The 25,773-nt window shown below is 49.0% G+C and overlaps 5 protein-coding genes across 5 annotated transcripts; 1 reads left to right on the forward strand and 4 right to left on the reverse strand.

The window, feature by feature from the left end:
- Positions 1–5,924: 5,924 nt before the first annotated feature.
- Positions 5,925–6,908, reverse strand: EI90DRAFT_3012522 (uncharacterized protein; the record flags this gene model as incomplete). The annotated part of the gene is made up of 1 exon (XM_039056571.1): positions 5,925–6,908. The coding sequence occupies one exon, from the start codon at positions 6,906–6,908 to the stop codon at positions 5,925–5,927; it is 984 nt and encodes a 327-aa protein (XP_038922119.1).
- Positions 6,909–16,968: 10,060 nt separating this feature from the next.
- On the reverse strand, positions 16,969–19,567 carry EI90DRAFT_3151026 (uncharacterized protein; the record flags this gene model as incomplete). The annotated part of the gene is made up of 13 exons (XM_039065696.1): positions 19,304–19,567; positions 18,863–19,247; positions 18,616–18,800; positions 18,238–18,553; positions 18,146–18,184; positions 17,982–18,086; positions 17,873–17,929; positions 17,658–17,816; positions 17,534–17,595; positions 17,468–17,481; positions 17,367–17,415; positions 17,281–17,315; positions 16,969–17,227 (listed from the first exon to the last, which is right to left on the reverse strand). The coding sequence occupies exons 1-13, from the start codon at positions 19,376–19,378 to the stop codon at positions 16,969–16,971; spliced, it is 1,740 nt and encodes a 579-aa protein (XP_038922120.1). The 5' UTR covers positions 19,379–19,567.
- A 1,740-nt stretch (positions 19,568–21,307) lies between these two features.
- EI90DRAFT_3036761 (uncharacterized protein) lies at positions 21,308–23,138 on the reverse strand. The gene is made up of 2 exons (XM_039058727.1): positions 22,419–23,138; positions 21,308–22,364 (listed from the first exon to the last, which is right to left on the reverse strand). Exons 1-2 carry the CDS (start codon positions 23,114–23,116, stop codon positions 21,398–21,400), a joined length of 1,665 nt encoding a protein of 554 aa, XP_038922121.1. The 5' UTR covers positions 23,117–23,138; the 3' UTR covers positions 21,308–21,397.
- A 66-nt stretch (positions 23,139–23,204) lies between these two features.
- Positions 23,205–24,129, forward strand: EI90DRAFT_3036764 (uncharacterized protein). Its single transcript, XM_039058728.1, has 5 exons — positions 23,205–23,290; positions 23,341–23,383; positions 23,438–23,598; positions 23,656–23,847; positions 23,903–24,129. The coding sequence occupies exons 1-5, from the start codon at positions 23,239–23,241 to the stop codon at positions 23,986–23,988; spliced, it is 534 nt and encodes a 177-aa protein (XP_038922122.1). The 5' UTR covers positions 23,205–23,238; the 3' UTR covers positions 23,989–24,129.
- A 108-nt stretch (positions 24,130–24,237) lies between these two features.
- Positions 24,238–24,756, reverse strand: EI90DRAFT_3286033 (uncharacterized protein; the record flags this gene model as incomplete). The annotated part of the gene is made up of 3 exons (XM_039066998.1): positions 24,238–24,502; positions 24,573–24,680; positions 24,736–24,756. The coding sequence occupies 3 exons, from the start codon at positions 24,754–24,756 to the stop codon at positions 24,287–24,289; spliced, it is 345 nt and encodes a 114-aa protein (XP_038922123.1). The 3' UTR covers positions 24,238–24,286.
- Positions 24,757–25,773: the final 1,017 nt, after the last annotated feature.

A 25,773-nucleotide genomic window follows, 5' to 3' on the forward strand; every position in this document is an offset into this window, starting at 1 on the left:
AAATTGAGTGCAGTAAGACCACAGGAGCTTACCTTCACCCTATTAATCCGACTATTTGGCAAGATGACATCAATGGATGTGCAACGTTTATATTTACAAAAACAGAACTGCAAGGGCTAGCAGCATCACTGTTTAGTATCCATGGACTCCAGGGATGCCCAACTTACCAAAGGTTAAGGTATTGCCCACATTTACATACAGAAATCCAGTTGGTAAGCCCAAAATGATTTGGCAACAAGTTGCAGATGCTAATATCAGTTGAAGACCACAGCATGTGTTTTGCTGGGGAATTCCCAGATGATGAACGGCCCTTACCTGACTGTCAGGGCAATAGCCCCAAACCCCAAGCCATATGTAATTACGAGGTACATATAGTCATGTGGGTAGCGGTAACTTCCGTTAACTGCTTACACACACCGTAAAATACACACCTTCATATCACTTACAGCTCTGTTGCTGAGCTACCCCACTGAGACCTCACTTAAGTGTATGAGGTGTGTTTTACAACACAACCCACCAAACTATCAAATTGTAACAACTTGACTCAGTAGCGCCGATGGTGCCTAAACATGCCTGCAAGGGCAAGGTCACTTCTGCAGCGATGATAAAGAAAAATGAGCAGTTTATAAAGAAACCACAATCTCCTATCATGGGAGATTCAAATCAACAGCCATCGTCAGACGACGATGAGGATCAACAAAATCCAGAGAGAACAACCACCTCAGGGCTGGTCCCTGAAGGTTTTAAAAACTTACGTGGAGTAAGTGCGGGGCCCAATACCCCTAGAACTCCATGTCACATCAATCTCACCCAAGCTGGGGAAGATCTCTCGCCTCCTCAGGAGGTGATCAACTTGCGCGATAAACACATAAGCGCCAAACAATCAGCCTGAAACGCTGATTGGATAGAGTCACAGGAAACTCCAGGGCCCCACTGTCCCCTGGAGTCCTCCCCCATTTCCCCAAGTCAAGCCCCAAAGGCAGACAAAGGGAAGAACCTCCACATCGGCTATCTGAAAAACTACTGGACTTGTTCCAGGTTCCGTCTGAATGGAGGACAGAATCAACTTCTTCTCAGGCTAAAGGCTTGAGAAGGCACAAAGAAACGCCCTGAGAGCAGGATCTCTCAGAGTGCGGAAGCTCCAAAAGAACTTCCGCTGTTTACACTACCCCATGCCATGCCAGACAAGGCAAGGTCACTGTCAAAGTCGGAATTACTGTCGGGGTCAGAATACTGTCAGAGTCGGGCAGACTGTCAGAAGACGGACTGAAGATGGATGGGGTTTCTGTCTGAGTCGGGGTCAGAGGTATTGGCAGAAGTCTGTTGGAGCACTGAAGGAGCGGAGCTGGATCACCTTATGTAACCAGTTTCCTACGTCCAATAACGATATTAGAATTTGTGCTGATTTGCGTACTGACCGTGTTTTGGTTGCCAAATATATAATTGTTCACTGTCTAAACAACAATAAACACCCCCCAACGATCTCACCTGACATATAGATCGTCTATGGATAAAATTCTATATTGACTTTACTATGATTTCTAGTCAATATTACACCTAGATATACCACTTTTCAGTAGGACATGATTTTCCTGATAATTTACTGAAGGAAAACTACTAATAAAATAATTCTGCAATAAATGTTACTCAATACAGGAGTGACCAAACTGCTCTTTCTATCGCTTAGAGTGCGTGCTAGTTATCTAGCAGGTTCAGGATCACTCACTTTTCTCCTGTGGTGTGATAACCAAATATTACTGAGAGATTATTCAATTAAGAAGTCCCTCCACCAAATTCTCACTAATTCTCACTATGACACTTTTGTTCAGCTGTGTCTAACTGACCCTAACTCATGCTTAGAGTGACGTGTTAGTTTTATATTAGCTAACAACTAATATTTGCTTTTATCTTTTGGAGCAAATGAACCAACCACTGGTGAGGAGAATTAAACTTTTATTTCTACCTGAGGTTTGAGAGGGGGCAGAAGCGGCGGCCTTTTATGCTTTTCAGAGGCCTCTCTACTCCCACGCCTCGCACTAGTTACATGTGCTACATTTGTATTATAGATAGTTCTAGAATGATATAGGGGCTTGGGCTGTGTAAGCTTAATAATGGACTTAGGACATGACTCAGCAATAAGTAATTCATTTCTTTGTCTTTTGGGCCGATCTTAGCGGTATCTTGTAGCGCTGAAGCTATGCTCTACACCGCCTTAATTACGAACGGTTATCTTTAGAAATGACTCAGCTATAAAGGAACTTTCTAGACTGTTCTCTAATTGACCCCTTTTTGTGAAGCTGCATCATTACTAATGTTCTAGAGCCTTCCCAATTAATTAACTGATCCGCGGACTTCTGAATCACTTCATGCTTATGATCCGAGATCCAGATCATCAATCATTCCTTTGTTCCGATTTATTTGAGCTTAAAATCAAAAAGTTTTGATGAATCATGGGAAAATATACAAGATCCGGTTTTTTAGCATTTTCTCCTCTTCTGATGCGATCAAAAACTGTCCGCCTGCGCCGGGGAATACTCTGTCATATGGTATTCGGTCCGCCAGACTTCTGGGTGCCAATATATTTCCCTTGAGTCACATTACTTTTTGTAAGAATTAGCAAATAAATATATATGAATTATAAGGTGTTTCGCCGTTTGAGCAATATCTCCGTCATTTTTGAAGCTTTTAGAATGAAACAAAACCGTGGATAAAGTTAAGAAACAGTTCTTTCAGATGGTAAAAAGATTACAGTCAAAAGTTTACTGGTTCCCGAGATATTCACATTTCTTTCCCAATGTTCCTTCTTATTCTGCTGTCTATGTGCTATTTTCTTGTTGTAGGGATATATTCTTTGAATATTACACCTATGCCAGGTTCTAGGCATGCTTGTAGTAGATTAAATCTCATGCTACATGGGTGTAGATAATTTATAATGATCTTCTAATGTCTGTCCAGTCTCATAAAGATCATGAGATCTGTTAAACGTCTGAACTTGTCACCTGTTTGTTGACTATTCTGATAGATCATTGTTTTATTCTTTGAATATTATTTCTCCTACACCGGTTCAACCTCTGGGCCATTCGGAAGTATGAGAGGTTTTTGTGGTCCGTGAAGATGGCAAACTTCTCTGGGGCCCCTTCTAGGAAGTGGTGCCATTCCTCAAGTGCTCGTATTATGGCGAGCATCTCCTTGTCATAGATCTTGTAGTTCCTTTCTACCTCCAAGAAGCTCTTAGACATGAAGGCCACTGGGTGGTAGTCTCCATCCAACTGAAGCTGTGAGAGGACTGCCCCCATCGCAAAGTTGGAGGCGTCACACTCTAGGCGGAATGGGGCAGTGTTGGAGGGGAAGGTGAGCACCGGGGCCGACGTGACTGCTTGCTTCAAGTCCTCAAAGGCAGTCTGTTCTACTAGGCCCCAGGCCCAAGGCTGGGTCTTCCAGGTGAGTCGGTGAAGGGGCTTTGCCTTTTCTGAGAAGTCCTGGATAAAGTGGCGGTAGAAGTTGACGAAGCCTAAGAAGGATTGAACCTCCTTGACCTTCATGGGGACCAGCCAGTCAGTTACTCCCTTCACCTTCACTGGGTCCATCGCAATGTGACCTTCAGAGATGACAAGGCCCAGGTAGTCGATGGTGTTCTTCTCGAACCTGCACTTCTCAGGCTTGAGGAAGAGCTTCCGCCTCCTCAGGGTGGCCAGAACCTCTTGCACGGCCTTCCGGTGCTCTTCAAGAGTGGGGGAGAAGACTAGGATGTCATCCATGTAGCAGATGACATCCCCTCGGTCGATGAACTCCTGCAGGATGTCATTCATCATTGTCTGGAAGGTGGCAGGGGAGTTGCAGAGGCCGAAGAACATCACTGTAGGCTCAAACAGCCCTCGGTTGGTGGCAAAGGCTGCCTTCCACTCATCCCCCTCCTTGATCCGGACATTGTTAAACCCCCCATCATAGGTCTAGGGTTGAGAACCACTTAGTGCCCCGGAGGCAGGTGAGGACATCGGATATCAGGGGGAGTGGGTAGGAGTTTTTAACCATGACCTCGTTCAGCTTGCGGTAGTCTTGGACTAACCTCAGGGACCCATCCTTTTTCTTCACAAAGAACACAGGGGCCCCTGTTGGGGACTTAGATGGTCTGATCCGCCCGTTTGCGAGGTTCTCCCTGAGGAAGGCATCCAGCTCTTTCTGCTCCGCTGGTGAGAGTGGGAACGTTGTAACGGGTCTATCCAACTAGACTCGCAACAGGAAGGAGGGGGGATAGAAATCTCACTGAGGTCAGGTAAGAGGTGGGGTATATTGGTCCTCTAGAGTGTGGTGCTAATACTCTCTAGCTACTGTACAGCGGGTCACAGAAGAGTCCGATAGATAAGTAAGGAAAGAGTATCACATGACAATAAGAAAACGGAAACATCTGGCTCTAGACACCAGAAATGAAATCAGAAAAATTAGGAAAAATAGGAAATATGTGTAAGGAGTGTGAGTGGACATGGGTTACATGTGATGGATTTGAGGTGCTTGCTGAGGGTAGTAGAATTGCGGGATTTGGCTCGTTTAGGGTGCACCGGCAAATCCCCGTTACATACAGGCCTAGCTCTCAATCGTGGTCCCTCACGATATCCCAAATGAAACCAGCGGCATCATCCCCAATCCACAACTCCTGAGGGTTTGGAAGAATAGATCATGAATGTTGCATAAATAAATAACTCGATGTGATGCGTGATTGGGACTGCCAAATTTGCATCAACCCGGCAACATCAGGGAGGCTTCTTCCTCCGCACTCTAGGCTCGTATTCGCTAATGCAAGGCATGTATCCATCCTCAAGGCAATGCTCAGCCTCGTCTCCATTTCGCAACACAACGCAAATTGTCCTCGGAAGTGATGTCTTTGACTTCTTAACGGATTCCTGATAGCCATACACCTGAGCGGTCTGACTATGGTGCTGACTAGCAGAACCTTCTGGACACTTGGCTCGCACAAAATCGACTGAGGAACATGTCGCACGTTCAGTAAACCAACCCCATGAGACTGCGCTGGGGTAAGGGTCGCGGGATTTCGACTCAATGAGCACATTCTTCTGGCATCTCCGGCTGTCTAGACTATCATCCTGTGCACACGGAGCTCTTCTCTGACATCTGGGATTACTCTCTCTGCCGAGAACATCTGACTGAGCAATGCGTTCTCGAACATCAAACTTGTTACAAGTCTTCGACCCTGAACATGGCTTTGACATTGCACAGCTCACATGCGGACTTTGGCATTGGACAGGAGGCCTAAGCTCTTTATGCATGGCCTCTCGGCTCGATGATGATGTCTCCAGGTGACTGGGTACTTGGCTTCCACACTCACTCATGGTGCTGGCAGTTGGCTCCATTTCGCCTTTGAATCCCGACATGAGACTCAGATCAGGGACACCTCGGCACTCTAGACTCTCTATGATCCCTTCTGTCGTCGTTGCGGCTTCACTCTGGTGATCAAGAAGTCCTGGAACATGGGAGATCACGTTCATCTCACCCTCGAGCCAGCAATCGGCATCAATCTTTATCATTCTGCCATGAACTTGTGCGCATCTCTGTACCGTTGTGGCCATTACATCTGGGAGAACTACAGGTCGAACGAGAGGTTTAGGCACAATGGTAAGCCTCATTTTCACTCCCATCACTGACTTGTATGGGCCATTGCTGATTTCGCTTGCTTCGGCCCAAGACTCCGTATTCGACATGCAATTGACCCCACGCTTGGGCCCAGACTCGCAGTCCAAGACCAGTACTCGCCTGGCCCCATCAGCTCCCTCAAGCACAAAGGTGTCACCATGGGACTCAACACCTCACGAACGTTCGGCCTCTGGAGTCTCCTCAGACTCTTGTTCTTGGGCTAGGCCATCGCCCGGACACTCATTCACATTTGATACCTTGTTGGGGTCTTTCTCGGGTCAGCATTCATAGCCATCGCCAGGGAAATATGGGGCTTTCACGTGCTTGGGTGCTCCGATACCAGGACTAACATTAACGGCAGTCTCGAAGGTAGGCCTTTTCACTGCATCGATTCTGCCATGTATGATAGCGTGTTTGCCAATCAAATCACAATCCCGTTCTTCATGATTTGACTTGCACATAAGAATGACTTCAGGGGGATCAATCAACCCAATGCCCTTGGGTACTGCATCAAAGCCGATGTCGGATTCGCATCCAGAATCCCGTGTGTAGTCATCCACTGAGTCGGAATTTCCGAACACACTGCTGAAGCTGAGAGGCCATAGCTCTTTATCCTTGAGCTCAGCCCCATCTTGTGCTAGGCTAGGCTCGCCTCTGAACTGGACCTCAGACTCTACGTCTTGCGCAGCTTCAAAGAGAACCACAAGGTTACCCTGGACGACGTAGATGCCCTCTACTGTCTTGAGCATGGAAACCTCGTGGCGGAACTCGGTACACAACGTAGAACAATAACGATTGAGCTCGTCATTGAGGCCGGGAGGCTTTAGCTCTTTATGTTTATGCTCACTGTGCTCTTGCACTGAGTCCAGGGCCTGTGCTATTTCCGACTTCCTGCTGCATTCAGACTCGCGTTTGGCTTCGAACAGGGCAATCTCATCGCCGCAAATGATGTAGGTGCCTTCCGGCATATTGAGCGCGAGGATGTCACTGTGGGGCTTGACATTTCGTATACTTTCGGCCTCTGGAGTCACCTTAGACTCATATCTGCGGGCTAGGCCATCGCCTGAATACTTGATCACGTTGATACCCTTATCAGGGTCTTTTGTGGGCAGTTCTCCATAACCATCTTCGAACTCGGGGGTGATAGGAAGCGGCTTCACGTACTCAGGCGCTTCACCATGATTGGGATTGGATTCGTGTCCTACAACCTTATCTGGATCCTTCTTGGGCAGATCCTCATACCCTTCACCGGACTCATGCATCGAAAACTTAACTCGCTTAGCCACTTCACTGTTGTCGAACTCATACTTGGGGAACCAACAGGGAATGCCACTTGATTTCTGAATTCTCGCCTGAGTCGCCTCCGGACTAGTGTCTTCACATCTGCCTTCGCTGGGCTCAACAGGGGACTTGGCACTGCTGCTGCACTCTTCAGTCTCGGTCACACCATCTAATTTGGAGATTTGTACAGGCTGTGAGTCGATCAGGTCAAACTTGCAGTAGTATCCGATTGCCTCCGTTGACTGAGGCGCTGTTAGAACGTGCAGATTCAGACGACTCCGGAGTGGAATCGGAGACTTAGCATGGAAGGACCTTGGCCTCAGCGACTCAGGCGGAGCGCTGTGCCATTGCTGGTTGTCCTAGGGGTCCCTAATTTTAGATCTAGCAGAGGGAAAGTCTCTTGGGGGAATTCATGTCGATTTCGGACTGAGGTTACAAGTTACTAGGTAAATTGTATATAAGGAGGGGTCCGGAATCAAAAGGAACAAGGGTAGGACAAAAGGAGACAAAGGGAGATGGAAAGGGGAACAACACTGAGGGTCAAGGGTATGACTCAATGGTGTTTCTCAAAGGAGGAATGAAGGGCCAAGGCCCAAGGAGGAAGGAAGGAGGATGGGAGTCGGGAATGGCTAGCTGACTGAATAGAAGGAAGCAGCAGCCCAAATAGGAATGAGGGAGAATAGCGGAATTGAAATGGACAATGCAATAGTTGCAAGGTCCGGAGTAAGTCCGGAAAGTCCGAACTCAGAAGTTAAACTCTGGAATATTGGCAAACGTAATTAAATGGAATGAGCTAACCAATACAATGGGTATAAGCAGAGGTGGGGTCAAAGTCCAAGGTCGGAGCTAAGACTGGAGGTTCCGGAGACAGAGACGCCAACAGGATTCCGGAGCGGAGGTCCGGAGTTGGGAGCATAGGTGTTGCGTACTCGTCTGGAAGGTGTCGAGGTTGGGGTCGGACCCGGAATGTTCCGGAGTCGGACCGAAGGTGGTGTTGGAGCCAGAGGTGGGATAACCTCTTGGGAGTCGGCAAGGAGAAGGTGATGGAAGGGAAGTAGGGCTCCGGAGTTCGTTTCGGGGTTCCGGGAGCCCGGAGCGGAGGTCGGGATTGTATGGATATGACAGGCGCCTCGACTTCATCTCAGCAAACAAGGTCGATTGCTGCATGTTCTGAGGTCTGGTATACTGCGAAAATGTCGGATTTCGAGACACGTTCAAGGTTGCCAGGCCTTAGCTCTCGATCATTGTGCTCTGGCACAGTGTGTAAGAAATCCAGTGGTCGAGGTGCCTTGGGTGTTGTTGGATCGCCTGTCTGGGGTGGGTCCATGGTCTCAATATCGTCAAAGCTCGAGTCCACATCTGAAGTGTCAGGGGAAGTTTCATGGGAGATCTCTTCGTCAAACCATGCGAACGAGTCGAAGACATTGAAAGCCGTTTTGCAAGGGGCCTCATTGTCAAGATATGACTTCAGGCTGAAGACATCGTAGATCGATCCACACGAGTCTTCATACTGGATACACAGGTCCGGGTCCGCAACGTTGGTGCGCTTTTCATGAGTCTTCTCATTGTCATAGTACAAATGCGAATTGAGGACATTGCGGATGGTTTCACAGGCTTTCCCGTCGTCGCTGGGTAGTATCAGACAGTCTACTGGAACCTCGATACTATGTAGCAGATCTGTGCCTTTAGACTTCGCAATGTATGATTCCCAGTCTGAATCATAGTCACAATCCGGTTCACAAGGAGTATCACCATCGAAATATGAGTCCAGGTCAAAGCTCTCATAAACCGTCTCATGGGGATTATCATCATCGCGGCGTGAATCCAAACTGGGGCTAGGAACATCATGGATTGTTTTGCAAGAGTTCTCGGGACGCGGGTCGAAATCGAGGACATCGTTGACTATTTCACTGTCGGCTAGATTGGATTTGTAGTATGCAATTGCCTCCATTGACTGAGGCTTCCCGGCTTTGTCTGAACACACTAAGTGGATTGTAGTCGGCTGTAAGGTCTGGCAGACTTGGCCTTCTTCAAGAACAGCGGATTCTGAGACATGTTCAAGGCCGCTAGGCCTTAGCTCTTGATCATTGAGCTCTAGCACGTTGGGGTAACTTGCGCTATCATAGGCACTCGCCTCTAGGTTTGTTGCATCATCAGACTTCGGCTCAGGCATGTAATCTTCGGATACAGCAATTGACTTGATTTCGTAGGCGCTCCGCGCTTCACGGGCTTCAGGCTGGTACTGGCCCATCTGGTCTAGTGTTGAGCTGCTGGCACTTGTCTCGGCATCGAACTTGGGCGCGAAATCATTCTGGACTGTGGAGCGCATTGAAAGTTTTGGTGAATCGACATATACACTGGTCTGTGCATCGGACATTGATGAATAGGAACTGGCTCTTTCGCGATCATGGGCATCTTGTAGCAGGGCCCTTGCCACTGCGACAACCTCATGCATACTGGGGGGCTGAGTCAAATCAAGCCACAGACTTTGAACTTGCAGATCGAACTTGAGCTTGTGCCTAAACTTCAACGGAAATCCACGGAAAAACAAATCATCGTGCTCAACAACGGCGAGGGCACCCTGTGCCTCTAAGGACTTGGAAATGGCTTCAAACTTGCACAGATATCGGTCAAGGTGATCAAAGGTCTTCATCTTGCGACCTTTTTCTACGAACTTGCAGAGATCCTTGAGGCAAAATAAGGGTTCTTTGTCAATGCCATAAAAGTCCAGCAGGTCTTTCTTGAGCGACACCCAATCTGGGTTCTCGAATCCGTCCAGCATGGAAATGAACCTCACTTCCTTGTCAGTGCAGTAAGCGGTCAGAAATTCGCATTTCTGAGCTTCCGTGAAAAGTGCCGCATCAGCCAGTGACTCATATTTGCTAAGGAACTCGACGATCCGCCTGCCTCTGAATCGGGGTGTGTCTGGGCTACGGGGCATCGGCATGGATGTGTAAAATATCGGCACTGCAACAGCGGAACTTGCAGCCATCTTGAAAGGTCAAAAGAAAGGTAAAACTTGAAAATGATCGTGTGGGTCACTCGGGACCTGTTCTGGTGATACTTGGATGATTCTCTATGCCGCTTGTCGTCCAGCAAGGAGAGGAATCGTAAAATGAGGGTCAAATGGAGGTAAACGGGGTAACACGTTGCCAAAACACGTTGCAAAACTTGGTAATCAGAGGAACTAATGCCAGCTCCTGTGCCCTCTTCGTGAGATCCACCAGGAGTTAACCACTTGAGCAATAAACCCGACCCCCTGTGCCTCGTCGTGAGATCCGCCAGGAGGGACAATCGCGATAAACTTGCTTAAGGGCAGCACGTCGCTAAAACTTGATAACAAACACGGACTCCTGTGTCTCTTCGTGAGATCCACCAGGAGTGAACAACTTTAACAATAACACGATCCCCTGTGCCTCGTCTTGAGGTCCGCCAGGAGAAACAAATGTGAAACTTGCAAAGTCTTGCAGGTGTGGGTGGAATGTGTGGATCCGTAGACTTGTAGATCCTTTCTTGTACTTCTTCCTCTTCTTAGGGTAACAAACGGTGTAGATAGTCGATATCCAAATAAAACGAGGGTGTTTCCAAACAAATGAAGGACGTGAACTTGCATGATTGAAAACCTGACAAAGTGGATTATCCCCCCTGTAAGGACCACCAGATTTGTAACGGGTCTATCCAACTAGACTCGCAACAGGAAGGAGGGGGGATAGAAATCTCACTGAGGTCAGGTAAGAGGTGGGGTATATTGGTCCTCTAGAGTGTGGTGCTAATACTCTCTAGCTACTGTACAGCGGGTCACGGAAGAGTCCGATAGATAAGTAAGGAAAGAGTATCACATGACAATAAGAAAACGGAAACATCTGGCTCTAGACACCGGAAATGAAATCAGAAAAATTAGGAAAAATAGGAAATATGTGTAAGGAGTGTGAGTGGACATGGGTTACATGTGATGGATGTGAGGTGCTTGCTGAGGGTAGTAGAATCACGGGATTTGGCTCGTTTAGGGTGCACCGGCAAATCCCTGTTACAATGTCCTCCCTCAGGGGAGCTTGGCATCTGGGGTGAGGTCGATGGCATGGTCCCAAGGCTTCCAGGGGGGAGTTCGTTGAAGGCTTCCTTGGAGAATATGTCCTGGAAGTCTCGGTAGTGCTCTGGCACCAGTTCCTCGAAGGGGTGTTCTACCAGGGGGCCTTCCTGTGCATCCTGGGCCATTTGCTGAGAGGGGGTGGATGTGGCTCAGAGCTCATGGCCTCACTCTGGTGGGATCATGGCCACATAGACTCCATCTCCGGATTCGAGGGCGAAGTCGGGTTCCCCCTGGGTTCCCGGCTTCAGCACTGGGTTCCAGCCATAGCAGGCTGGTGGACACCGGGACAGGGTGACCCTCTGCTTGACCCAGTCTACTTCTGGGTTGTGGTGGAGGAGCCATGAACGGCCAATTATCACTGTCTGGCAGCCCAGGTTAGCAACTGCAAACCGGGCCTGCTCCGTGTGTCGGCCGAATCGGAGGAGCACTTCTACCTCCTCTGTGATGGATCCATTCTCATTCAGGGTTCCGTCCACGTTATGGATGGGGACTGGTTGCACTAGAGGCGAAGTCTCTAGGTTGTGCTTCTGGACGAAGTCGCATCCGATAAACATTCCAGTGGCCCCTGAGTCCAGTAGAGCAGAGGTGGTGACTGAGCAGAGTGAAGTGGTGGACATCAGTTCCACTGAGAGGTTGAGCGAGTGGGGGGAGTGCTTAGACAGGACATAAATTGCAGGGGCTGGGACGGCAACCTTGCACGGGGGTTCACCCCCTTCTGGCTTTCTTGGTGTGGCTTTTCTCTTTTTTGCAATTACCCGGAGCAGCTTAGATTGCATGGCCCGTCTGGGGCGGCTGCGGTATTTACAGGTGGGTACATTGCTCTCATCAGGCAACCGGGGCACACTCTTCACCGGTCGCCCTCTAGAAAATCCCCTGTTGGATCTTCTTCTGCTTCCTCCTGTTCTGGGGGAGGGGCCTCCACTGTGTGATGGCCTCTCAGCGAGTCAATGATTGGTCAATGTCCTCCCAGATCTTTGCTAACGTGATGTCCTCACATTTGACATGTTGCCAGCGTTCCTCATATTCAAAGCCATCAAAAGCCTTGGGAGCCACACCCAGCTGCATAATTAGTGTTGCAGCAGTCCCACTTTCTAGAGATGTTTGTGAAGAGAGGGAAGGTCACCAGTTTTGGTGGTATTGGTTGATGTTATCATAAACAACGTGAGATGACACAGGTTTGTTGACCCAGTTTGCCCCTATAGTGCGAATTCTTTTGGATGCAACTGCACTCATTGAGTACAGGCGCTTGAGTGTTGAGCTGTTTGCAACTGCGAGTCCCATTCGGCCAGTGATTGACTGAAGTGACTTGGAAGAATTCTCGGAGAACATGAGTATCCCCATGATACTCTGGAATTTGTTTAGCCCCTTGGTGCGAAAGTACAGTAGCATCATCAGTGCAATGGCACATCCCTCAAACACTGTCAGTTGCTTCTCTGGCAGGTACTGATTCCTTTACTCACTAAATAAGGGTCCCGTACATGATTAGCCCCATGTCCCTTCCCTGAATCCCTGAACTTCATTTCCTTTAGTTGTGCAGCTCTCTCTCCACCGACTGCAATCCATGTAAGCAGCATCCAGGTCACAGGTGCAACACTAACTGCAATCTTCTGGACCGCATCAACTGAGAAGTCTAGGACTGTATCCCTTGCTCGCAAGTAAGGGGATTTCAGTAGAACTCTGATTTCCAATTCCATTCGGTCAATGACTCGTGCAATGAAGTAGTGTTGTAAGTCGCTGTATGTGTTTTTGCTGTCCATCTGGGTGTTTGGCTGAGAAAACATTGTTGGAATGGCATATTCTGGCAATGTGTCATAGGGGGGTTCATAGGATTGTTGGGGCCGTGCCCATGGGTGGTTGTTGTTAGAGATGGGCGGATTCAGACGACTCCAGAGTGGAATTGGAGACTTAGCGTGGAAGGACCTTGGCCTCAGCAACTCAAGCAGAGCGCTGTGCCATTGCTGTTTGTCCATTTGGTCCTTAATTTCACAGTAGGCGAGCAGGAAGTCTCTAGGGGGCATTTCAGGTCGATTTCGGACTGAGCCTCCAACGAGTATGTACAAGCGCCGATATATATAATGGGGGGGCGAAAGCACAAGGAAACAAAGGGGAACCAAATCGGAACGAAGGCGTCCGAACGGGAACAAAGGGATGACAGAAGCGGAGCGGTACCGAAGGTCATAAGGCAGAACCTGTGATACGTCCGAAAGGAGGTAAGGAGGGCGAGGCCCAGAGGGGCAGGAGGATGAGGGGAAGTGGGGATGATGACTAACTGGCTAGAATGGGAAGAAGCAGCAGTCCAAATAGGGATGAGGGGAAAACACAAGAGATACATTACAAGCGGCAAAAGTGCCGAAGATGATCCGCGAAGCTCGGAGGTTGCGGAGCTTATGGAGGTGGGGTTGAAAGTCCGAGGAATATTGGCAATGGTGTTTACGTAGTATGAGGTCACCAATGCAATGGACTAAGTCCGAGGTGGAGTCGAAGTCCGAGGTAGGGACTATGACGGAGGCTTGGAGCAAAGGTACGAGCGGTGCCCGGACAGCAGTGGAAGGTCATAACTTGGCGGGAGGTCAGCGGAAGAGTACCAGAGGCAAGAGAGAGGAGAAAGGGAAGAGGGAAGGAGTGGTGGAAAGGAGAGTTGTCAGGTCCGAAGGTGAGTATCGGAGCGGACGGGAGAAGCGTAGGAGGATGACAGAAGGTTGGAGGTGTTGTGAGGGAGGAGTGGAGGAGTAGGAGGAGGGTGGTGAGGGAGGCGGTGTTTGGTCCGAGGTGAGTATCGGAGCAGACGGGAGAAGCGTAGGAGGATGAGAGGGAAGGAGGAGTGGAGGTGGCATGGGAGGTAAGAGGAGGTGTGGTGCCAGGACCGAAGGTGAATATCGGAATGGACAGCGGTAGGGTAGGACTCCGGAGGTGGGGAAGGAGGAGGTCCGGAAGTCGGGTCGGGATTGGGTATGCACGGATATGACAGTTGTATAATGCGTGTACAACATCAACTGGATGGTTCTTCACAGTACATCTGTCACGGCCATGCATTCCGGCCCGCTCCCCACCCGTCCCGATGCCGCCTGAGCCCATTCCCGCTATGCAAGCGTGAGCGCGAGCCCCGACCTCAGCCCTATCTTCCCTGAGGACTCCCTGCTCACTCCCCTGCTTGCCCCTAGGCTCCCCTGCACCTGGCCGACTCCCCCACAGCCACACCGACCTTCCCGCCCTGAGTCCGCCTCTGGCACCGTGCCCAGCGCGACTCCTCTACCCCGCCCACTCGGCCCCTACAGGGCCGCTACCATTCCCACGCCCGACCCCGGCCCAACTCCGAGTCCGGCGCTGCTACGATACCATCGCCGCTATCGCGGCCCTACGCTTTTTCCTTTATTTATCTGTTATTGTTTGTTTTGACCCTCGGTCATTGCCGGCCGCTATGTGGCCAACCCCGCTCCTTATTCTTGTTTGCTTCCGGACCCTTCGGCCTCTGGCCCGGGTCCGCTTCCATTCATTTCTTCCTCCTATATATATCCTGTATGATACTTTATTGTACCTTAGCTCTAATATCGACGTGACCACGACCCCTAAGTCCTGACCCCAACAAGCAACCCCAGTGAGTCCGAAATGAGGGCCAAGTGACAGCTAGGGGGCACAGCACTCCCTTTAGAGTTGCTGAGGCCAAATGCCCTACCCTCAGGCCTTGTTCGCGGCATCACGGCCATCGCGGCCAATAGCGGCCCGCATCGGCGACCTTCGGTGCCGACTCCGGATCAGTGTCTAACAACATCCCCCTATGAACCACTTCAGCATCTCCTTTGCCAATGCACTGAATTCTATGGGGTTGCTAAACAGAATAACAAGAAACTCGCTGAGCGTGAAGTTCTGTGACTTCAGTATTGACAGTACAAGTTCTACAATTGCGGGAGGCTTGAGCCTCAGCCGATCATTCTTTGGGTATATTTGCTCAACAGTAGAATTGTGACACATGGAACACCTGAAGGTGCTTGGCTGTGTATTGCTCTGCCCTGCCAGTGTCTGGGAACAACTAGAAGCCATTGGTTCCCACATGACAGGGTCGGGCAGATTTTGTTTTCTGGTATGCACTTCTCGGTTAAGCCTCTTGGATGGCGAGAGTGGTTCCAATGTGCCTCTAGTTGACTCCACCTGCTGACCAGTAGCAGTGGCAGCTCCCCTTGAATTTTCACAGATTTTTTTTACTGGGGAATCTTCATCCTCCATAACTTTGCATTTGGGACGGCCTCGTGATGGGATTGAAGGTGATGCATCACTGTGAGCTTTATTGGAAGAAAATCTTGCTTGTGGGCTATAGCCAATATTTCCTGTTGGACCAGAGGTATAGAAATGAGGTAGAGTAGGGATTTTGACCATGAACGGATTCATCGAAGGACCTGACACACCCGATGGGCAATTTGGATGTGTTTGTACAGTAAACATAAACAAATAATTTTTATTCCGAGTTCATCCTGGAATTCAACCCAATCATATTGATTATGTAAGGCATGGCAACAGTGAAGACCCTTTTCCAACTGTGACAACCATTCAGTAAAAATCCCCATTCATGAACCAAGGGTTGAATCCAGCCTCTATATAATATTACGAAGTCATAGAGGCTGGAGTCCTGCCTAGACACTTAACTAGGTTCAGATTGAACCAGAAACCAAACTGTCACTGACAAAATTACTTGATATTTGTCAGGGTTCAGCACCCTGCCTTAGGGTGCCCCGGACTCCCCACCTACTTCACCCCCTTTATTCTTTGACTGTTGCCTTGTTGTTGCCTTTGTGTGTTGTGTACACGTGCGCATGGGATAGCATGGGAACTTTCTGAGCGAGCAGCTTGCCCAGAATGTTCCCACGGGTCACAGCCACAATTCTGGGCGAGCAACTCGCCCAGAACGTTCCCATGCTTACTGGGCACTGCCACCTGGATGTTCCCTCCGGGTCACACTACACAACTCTAGGAGCTGTATAGTTGTGGGCATGTGACCCATTCCTTTATATCGCAACCATGTGGGGAGATGAGACCTTTACCCTTCTTCTCATCTCATTCCCCGCATAGTGTGAGGACAGGCCAGATGGGGGTTGAGGTCAGGGAGCCTCCGAGTCCGAGGCTGGGCCCTGAAAATATTTAATAGACATACAAGATTAAATTAGACTTGTGTGCAATCAGCATAAACACACTCTTTGTTCTCTTTTTGCACATGGCATATTTCCCAGTGGTGCTTTATCTTATGTGCCATACCCACTGTCAGCCTTACACATACTGTCCCTTCCAAGGTTACAGTCATGCCAATTCAGGTTTATTGCTGCTGCATTCCTGGGTTGATTTCTCTGGGTGATCTCATATGTGTGTTTTGTCCACCTATGCTACAGGGCTCTGGCCCTCTTATACCTTATCCTCTGCTGAAGGCATTATCTTTCTTAGTCTTGTTCTTTTGGCCTGTATGCTGTTTTTTTGACGAAGTCTTTCCTTGGACTTCCTTGCTTCCGGTAACCTCGCCGAGAGGGAGGTGTTGTGACCTTCGGTTACTCTCGGTGGGTGGGATCCCGATTGCTTACTCAGGTTTTTCTAGGTTTCCTTTTTCGGTTGTTTCCTTGTTCTCTGTAACCTCTGCTTTTTCCCTCCTTATTCCTCGTTGTCCTCGTTTTTTGCGTAACCCTCCTCTTTCCCCGGTCTCCTGCCTATTGTAAATTAACCGGGTCGTCTTCTATTCCAGAGGTTCTGGCATTTGCCGGGACTGTTGCCCCGCTAATCTGTTGCGTCTCCTCCTGCGTGCACACAAGTGGTTTCTTTTCAAGCATTTATTGTACCATGTTCAAACCATTGCGAAGCACGGATTGCAGTGAGCGACCGGAACCGAACTGTTAGCCCTATCACAACCAGTCTTTAAAATTACTCGCGTAGCTGAAATGATCATGAACAAATATGCACAGTAATGATACAAATCGTCATATGTGTCCCCCAAATGTCGTTAAGGTCGTTGGCTGTCCCTTCGATGGGCGAGAGATATCATCATCTTTGAGATCAGCCGGTTCCACTACAAGAGGTCTTTTCTGTGCCTCTTGCAACGCATCAAGTAGACGTGCATGCACTTCCGCGGTTTTCTTCGTTTTGCTGCCACCTTTGGCAATGATGATTCCTGCAGCGATTGCACACAAGAATGATGCAGGGATTAATAAACCAGTGGTCCAAGCTGGCCGGTTGTACCTGTGCCGGGGGTATCAATAGAAGATTGTGATAATTGACGATCAATACCTCACCTGTTTAAACCCCACATGCATCCACAGAGGAAACACTATAGAGATACTCAGGCTGGAAAGCAACATAACTTGAAATGAGTCCTTACTTGGAAAAACGAATTGCCATCCACGAGAAGGCAAATCCAAAGCGCTGTGCTGATGACGTTTGCGTTAGTAGTGTGCGTTTCGAAGTTGAGAAAGTGGTTACGTTATTGGGAATGCCTACATATCAAAATATGAGCAGATATGTAACATCTGCGTGTTCTGGACTTACGCGGTGGGTGTCGGTCGCATGTGGGCGATACCATGTTTGACTTTTCTGAAACCTCTTCTGTTCTGCAATTGATCGCGTTATCTGATTGCTTCATACACCTTCAAGGAACCATAACTATACTCACGTCGTCTCAGATCTCTTTGTTGGCTCTCGGTTAATACATGCCTAAAATTGGGATCCAAATCAGGATCAGGCAAGTCATCTTCGTTCTCCAGAGGGGGCAGGCTTTGTTGTCGGCGCAGCTTCGCATCTAATCGCTTGTAATGCCAAATTTTCAGGATAACTTGCAAAACGGGCGTTTAGTAGAATGGTTTTTTTTTCAAGTTCAAGAATCCTCACGATACGTATCCACGACCCTCCATGGCAGCAGTCCAATGCCTGTCAGCGTGAACAAAGCTATTCGAGAAAGGTTTGGGCACGAGAACTGGACGCCACAGAGACCACAAACCGTTCTCTATTTGACTGCTAAGTTCAATCCAGAACTTCTGATGTTGGGTGTTGTGCAGATTGATCCATTTAACGAGGAACAAGACAATAGCAGCGCCCCAAAACGCTTCCACAGATATTTCAGCCTTGAAATATGCTGCTGCCGCAAACCCAGCCTACACTTACCGCATAAGAAGCTGTAAATTCCAGTGACGATCCCCGCAGCTTTGAGTGCCTTGGTAAGTTTTGCCGTCAATGATCACGTTTTGCTGGCTTACGCGTCTTTAAAAAACCCCACAAACCCTTCAATACTCTTCGAAATTTTGCGCGTCGCTTGAGGACGTGCTCGACGTGAGCATTCAGCTCGACCTCGTTCTTCCTATGTCTCTTGAAGAGCCGCCTTTTCTCTGCCTCAGCATCTGCATGGACTGATTCCTTTATGGGCAAGCTGTCCGTGGTAGCACTGGGCGTTAAGGTGGGGAGGGTGACAACTGGGCGCCGCGAATATAATGGAAGGCGTGGGATAATGATGGAATTCGCGGCGTTCGAAAGATGGGATATGACGGCGACTTGGGGATCGATAACATCCAGATGCTACAGGGGCCGATAGTAAACACTGCTATCCTCGGGAAATGATCATACTGTAGGCATCTTACTTCTACAACCTCATCTAGATGGTGTTCCTCCTCATCGACTTCGCTTCCATCCGTCGTGTAGTCAGATGATTCATAATCATGGTCTTGAAAATGGGGACTGGGCGGATGATGTTCATGAGACATTTCTTCATCTGTGGGCCTATCTGGTCCCGCATTGCTTCGGACATGTTGAGAAACAGCAGATGCTTCGACACGACAAGCAATGTCAATCCTACGTGTCTAGTGAGTAGTAACAAAGGTAACCTACTGACTGTGGCGGTATTGTTGTTTTGGGGCGCAAGGCGATCTGTACTCACCCCCCCTGATGTCGGGAGGGGCTGCTGTTGTTCGTCATGAGATGTGGATTGCGCTCTTGAACGCTGGGATACAGTCTGGCGCCTCCTACGTGCCAAATTGTTGGAAAACCAACTAGAACGAGTATACTGATCCAAATTTGGGTCAGAATCGCGGCTGTTGATCCAAGCATTGGAGATATGACGATCTGCGTTGCTGGGCTCCAGGGAAGCTTGCCCAGGCCGGGAGTGCGAGGGTCCAGCGGGAGCAATGTGGAGGCCATCAGTAGAGCCAGGGCGAAATAGTGATGCAAAGTTTTTTTTAGGCGTTTGCAGATGGCCCGAACGACCGCTGGATTCCTTGGATAAAAGACAAATATGAGTTTTCAGCTTTCTCAATACGTTATCTCGCGCACTACGGGGCTATTGTCCGCCTCTGCTGATGAGAGAGGGAGTGTTGAGTAAGCCTTTTTGAGGCGTACGGAAGGCATGTCAAGTGGTCTCGGTGCTCCGCTAGTCGCCACGTGGCCGAAAGTTTGTCGGCGTGTGTAACCTATAGTGCGAGTCTCCAAATCACATCTTCGTGAGCCTTCAATGAATGTGAGAGATCACTGTGCGGCCCTAGGTTGGGACCTGATCCAGGTGGTCCGCTCCCTCGTTTCCTGGCACTTCGCCGTGCTTGGGGGCTAATGCGATTTGAAGTCCTCGTGGTCGCACATGAATTTGTACATGGTCATCCTGAGTTCTCGAGCGTCCCTGCAGCTTACTTGGTTTTCCTTGGAAGAGGCACTTTCATGCTCCTGTGTTATTAGCGCAAATTACTGAGTACTCTGTTGGTCCCAAGCGATTAAATCGAACCCTACTGCCTCTCAATTTTTTCTTTGGAAACCCTCAGGCCCATCACCTCCGCATCGAAAGGCCTGTACGCTTTTACCCATGATTCCTTGTATCCGAATGTAGTCTCCCTTAGGTGAGTGACCGTATCGTATCCTGTCGAGTACCGTTCTCCTCGGCATCCCAGCCATCCGTGTACGCGAGGTGGTTTGGATCGTCCTTGTTCTTCATCATGAATTTTAGGTGATCATCCATCCCTACTTCCTCATATAGCATGTTTTCTGGGAAGATCTGAATCTGGTTTTGGAGCTCTCCCAGACTATGGACCGGGCAGGATGCGGTGGTACTACTACAAAGGAATGTTGGGTCAATTATTAAAGCTCTGACCGTACAACGTTCGTAGCTATGGATTTATGTCAAGGGCGTCAGGATTCTGGGGTGTCGCCGGCAACTTCATTGCATTGCAAACATCATGCCATCATCGGGCAAAAACTGTTCGTAAACCAATTCGCCCCCCTAGTACCAGCTCTTCATCCCGATCCACTGTGGTTACGGCTGATCATGCAGATTCTGCAGCTGGCCCAAGCACATGTCTGATGTCATGACTTCCGTACTCCCTTGTTTGATTCATCACTTATAATATTTCGTACATGCTTGCGAAGATGGGTTTGGCCGTAAATGCGATCGTTTCAGCATGCGGATCACCACCGTGAATCACCAGAGGAACCATTTTTCTCTTACTGAGGTAAAAATAGCTGCCATTCTGCTTGTCTCCAATATTTTGGCAACATCTGATCATGCGAGGCCAAACATATCAAATCACTGGATGCGAGGCTAATCCCACCCATAGCGTAACTCCGAGCCACGGAGCGATCCAGAGGCGTCTGGATTTGGGTGCAAGATGCAAGGAACATATTTGGCGTCAGAGGCTACTGCATTCTTCAATCTCTAAGAACACCACAACATGTACGTCATGAGCCTGAAAGTGAGATCACAATGTAATTGTAATTGAACGGCTGAGGCACCTGTGCGCACGGCAATACTGACGCGCGCGGCATCAGGGAGTGCCAGATTCTTGGATTGTCAACGCCACCCGGAATATATATTGAAGAGATGGAATCCATCAAATCTACGGCATATGATGTCACTCTGTTTCGATCGGGTTAAATTCAGGGCGTAGAATGCATGTGAGTGCACGTACATGAACGAAGCTGCAGAAGGGAGCATGAGCAATGAACCCATCCACTGACTTAAACGATCGTCAGAATGCCAAAAATGTCAGATTCGTTTCCTCCAAAGATGGGAATTGCCCGCGGAGCGGGAAGCCCCAGACCTGGCCGACGCTCAACTGCAGAAATGTGGGATTGAACGCTGACTTCACATCCTTTGCAGCTCAAAAAGTGTACAGGAGCTGTCTGCAGATTGAATAACATGTGGACTGGCAAGTGCGTTGCGCCTCCCTTACCAAACAAGCCACATCGAGGAGTCGATATCTTAGTTGCCCGTTGCCATTCCGTTCAACTACCAAGTCAATACCAATTCTGGTTCTCTCTCCCTACAGCGATAGTGCCATAATTGCATGGATTCTAAAATCGACAAATCGAATCATCAACAGGTGTAGGTGATGGATAATATATACGGTTTTCCAAAGTTAATGCATGATTCTCTATCTCGAGTCATACGATGCCTGACGGACCAGGAGCGAGATCGGCTCTGCGCCAAAATGCGCTCCACGAGGCAAACCGCTTGTTTTCTAGCCATTCCGATTCCCGGTCCCAACTGGATGTAGAATCTGGCGTATGAGTCAAGCGACTATCGTTGAATTGACCAAGAGATAACGGTGAATGAGCTGAAACTGGTTCGCAAACGAGATGTGGAGATGGACCATCGTCAAGACTACGATCCGAAGATTGGTGCGCCGTGACAAGTCGCACTCCAACAGATGCCGCTTCCTCGGTAAGTAGCTCCCCAGGAGCAGCCCCGACGTAAGGAACAGAAGCATCAAACACTAAATCTTCACCACGGTCGGATGATGTTCCGGATAGACGCTGTGTTGATCGCGTGGAGGAGAAATGCTTGTCGCTCTTCGCGGTGACAATCGAAGGGTGCTTAATAGACACTGATCGCTTCACGATGGTTCCAACGAATATTGCGACGCTTATGATGAATGTCAACATAACTGGTATGATGGTTGACCACTTAATGTGTTTTGATGAGTTGGACGCTTTTGCGTGTAAATCACATACAAGATTCAAGGATACGGTTGATGTTAAACCAGAATCTATGCCTCTCCCTATTATAGTTATTGGAGTGCTGGATGAGCCTCGTGCGAAGTCGGGGGGGATCCCCAGCAGTGAGTGCGTCTCTACATCAAGAGAGAGCCACCTAGGATTGAGGGATTGTGGTAGACTGTACTGATACTGAAGGGGGTCGCGTAGGAATGTGGACAATGAGGCATTAAATGGGGTGCGTGGCTCAATGAGGATGTTTGGATGATCAAAGGCCGTGAACGGAAACGGGTTCACTTCAAACCTCACCAGAAACGGGTAAGATGCAGAATCGTAAGAAAGTCGAGCAGGGACCGAGAACATTGATCCGTTTAGGAACCGATCGGGGACTACTCCGCTTAGAAGAAATGTGGCACTGAGTAAGCAGACTTTAGATGGAGTTTGATCCATTTCGGTAGTGGGAACAGACCTGTCCCAATTTAGCCAAGTCTGGTTCTGGATTTCCATGTCTACGTGAATGGACGATAGACCAGTTGCCGGATGTCCATCAATCGTCATTGTTGGGAATAAGAGATTTTCCATGTTTCTCACCACATGGTCTCGCGAAGTTGAAACCACGTCAACAATATTATTTTCCACTGTCAACACATGCGGGGTTACAATCAATAGAAAGGACCCCGAAGCGGATTGTACCGGCTCATCCCCATCAGAACGCAAGGAGCAATAAACAAGGATTTGAAGTGAATCCACAGTCCGAGGAGACTGATAATCAAAGACTTTTTCGGGGCCGCTTTTCACGGGTGCTATTCCAGAAAACGTGAGGGAGTTGTTGGAAAAGTCAAGCCAGGCAGGAAGTTCAGAGATAGTGCCATCTTCAGAGCGAATGGCCGCGCCAAATTGAACAGAAAACCCATCATCAACTGACAGGAAAGGGTGGAAGCCAATACTGAAAGACCACCCAGCAGGAATACGAACACCTGACGTGTTGGTAGATATAAACGGGAATGCGCCTTCTACAACGGCAAGCGTGTTGTTAGGATCCAGTTGTTCGGAGATTGAACGGGAGAGGTCCCCTGGGAAATCCACGGCAGCTTGATGTTGGAACGAAAATGAGAGGGACGCTAGACATAGAACGAGGACCACGACGAGCATGTTGATGTTGACCATCTTGTGCCTTGGGAGGGTTACATATAAGTTAGAGTCTTGCGAGCACGTGAAAACCCGGCGAATTTAAATAATCTCTCGATTTCCCACTCACCACTCTTTCACTTCCCCCACCGAAGGTGACTATGATCGTAACCCGCACGATTGGGCTTGGTAGGAAAGCCTTTGTGGCTCGAGGTGCCTATCTTCTGCTTGACGCACTGAGGGTGGACTGATTTCGTGGACAGCTGCATTCCGCACACCGACCCAAAGGCTCATCACTTCGTCTTAGTTCGTTCTGACATCTTCTCTCTCCATGGCTTATCCACCTCACATTCGCGACAGTCGAGCCGTTCAGGTCGAAAGTGTTTCGCCTTCCTCTCAAGCTATTCTCAATAGTCAACGTTTAAGGCGGCCATCAAGCCCTCATTTCACCATTTACCAGCCTCAATTGACGTGGCTCCTCAGCATCGTTCACCGTGTCGCTGGCGTGGGACTCAGTGTTGGTAGGTGAAATGGGCATGTCATTCCATTTCTACTAAACCCACCGTTGGTGCATGAAGGTTTATATGGTTTCCTGCTGGGATATTTGGCAGCGCCCGTTCTCGGCATTCCATTTGACTCCACTCACATCATTGAATACGTTCATGGCGTTCCAGACTGGGTAAAATACACTGGAAAAGCAATCGTAGCTTTTCCTTTCACTTTCCACTCTCTGAACGGGTTGCGCCACTTGTCCTGGGATTTGGGAGCATGTAAGTACTGAAGAAAATTGTTGTGACTGTTAGTCTGACGCTACCATGTCTCCAGTCCTTAGCGTGCGTTCTGTGTATCGCACGGGCTACACTGTGATTGCAGCATCCATTGCTTCTGGCATTGCACTCCTACTCTCATAAGTAGTAATGTTGACCCGAGCCGCCGCCTCCATACCCGGTGTTCATTACTGTACTGTGATACGAAATTATGGATTTCTGGTAGGGTTGTTTCAACGAAATAGAATACTGTAGCGTGCCTGAAAGTGGTGCCTTTTTTTAAAAACCAACCCCCGTGTGATGTCATGAACTGGTACGGCGCGAAAGTGAGCAATCAACCAACAACATGGTCTTCTCCTGTCTTCTTTGCTGAGTATTCCCTGGGATTCTTTGTTGATGTTTCAGAGCTTCTTTGTCCCTTATTAGCGTGTTGTTCGCCCAGTTATTTGTCGTGCTTGGAGCCGAGTGGCCCAGATACCTCGTCCCTCTCATAGTCCGCAGATGTATGCGGGTTGCTTGTGTCATCCGTCTGCCCTACCGTGTTTGCGCGGTATTTGTGCGGGGTATCAGCAATGGGAGTTTTAGGCTCATCATGATACCTCTTCTTGATATATTCCAGGGTCTTTTTCGCATCTGGAATGCCGCCGTGCCGTTCGGCCTGGAAGAATAGGCAATAAAGACCTGTACTACAGATCTTGGAGGTAAGGATGTCGGAATCATCATCATACCTTGATGTTGGCTTCCGACTCAGAGGCCGTAGCTTCATTCCAACCAGGTGCTGTTTCGAGGATGGAGTTGGCATGAGGGTCCTTTCGCTTAATCTCCCTCTCGATGATCTATTCATATGGGATTCGACGGCGATGCCAATGTTGTGGAAAGGTTTTCAATCACCTCTGGGTCATTGTTGTGCATGTTGCTGCACGGTTAGGTTGAGGAATGGGTCCATGGCTGTTGAGAAGTAAATCTCACCTTCCAGTGGAGTATGGGCTAAAAGCTGAGAAAGGAGGCTTTAAAAGAAGGAGAGGCGATGTAAACGGACGTAAGAATCTAGAAGGTCGCATCATGAAGTCGATCAGAGTGTTGAGGTTGTTGCTGGAACAAAGTCATGCGCCGGCCTCGAAGTTCGCAAACGCCACCAGTGACATCATAGGCAATCTGTCACTCTGGAGTTGGCCGAATTTATCGTGTCTTATTGTGTCTGCACCGGTATAGCGTTACAATATCTAAATCAAAGACACTGGGTTGATAGCGGGAACCGGCCATGACAGCCGAATAAAATTTGGCAATGCGGACAGCGTGCGACCTGTCATACAAATACAGGGGCCGGGTTACCAAGTAGCGAGGGAGAAAAGACTAGAAATTCCATAACGCCCTTGCAACACGCAGCAGAATTCGGTAACGCCCTACAACGAGATCTTCAGTTTTCCGACAAGAGGTGCGAAAAAGGGTGCGAAAAAAAAGTTTCCCACGAATTGTGAGTTCGAGTTGACCTTGCAAGGCAAGCTCGAATACCCAAAATTCAGACAAAATTGGGTAGGAAGCACGTAACGATTTCATTGGGATCAGGAGCAAGCCTACAGCTCTCCCTTGAGCTTTTGGTAGGGGTAAATAGTGGCGCAGTCAAAATGGTCGGTGTGAAGCCCTGATCACCCGTCGGCCAGCCCAGTGCCAAGCAGCCATTGCAGAATCTGGGGCCAATTTCCTACTTCCCGGGCCTCACTAAAGCCGTGGTACTTCCTACCACCTGGGTTCCCAGCAGGATGGGCTGTTGGAAAAGGAGGGGTGGCGAAATAAATGATCGGGGAATCTATCTGAGGGAATATGGAGCCTGGATCCTGGCTTCCACTTCCGCGGCTCCATACCATCTTCAAACCCCTAAAACTGGCCCTTGGTTATTCGTAGACAATACGACTGAGGATGGGTTCATCG

Source organism: Cantharellus anzutake (assembly GCF_015039405.1).
Source record: "Cantharellus anzutake strain C23 chromosome Unknown EI90scaffold_5, whole genome shotgun sequence".
Classification (NCBI taxonomy): Eukaryota; Fungi; Basidiomycota; class Agaricomycetes; order Cantharellales; family Hydnaceae; genus Cantharellus; species Cantharellus anzutake.

Excerpts from the sequence above, each read along its gene's own strand:
- EI90DRAFT_3036761 (XM_039058727.1), bottom strand. The coding sequence starts at position 23,116 with ATGGTCAACATCAACATGCTCGTCGTGGTCCTCGTTCTATGTCTAGCG. Across the intron at positions 22,365-22,418 it reads ACTTGGCTAAATTGGGACAG|TGCCACATTTCTTCTAAGCG; the intron begins GTCTGTTCCCAC and ends CTGCTTACTCAG.
- EI90DRAFT_3036764 (XM_039058728.1), top strand. The coding sequence starts at position 23,239 with ATGATCGTAACCCGCACGATTGGGCTTGGTAGGAAAGCCTTTGTGGCT. Across the intron at positions 23,384-23,437 it reads AGGCTCATCACTTCGTCTTA|TCGAGCCGTTCAGGTCGAAA; the intron begins GTTCGTTCTGAC and ends CATTCGCGACAG. Across the intron at positions 23,848-23,902 it reads GTCCTGGGATTTGGGAGCAT|TCCTTAGCGTGCGTTCTGTG; the intron begins GTAAGTACTGAA and ends CCATGTCTCCAG.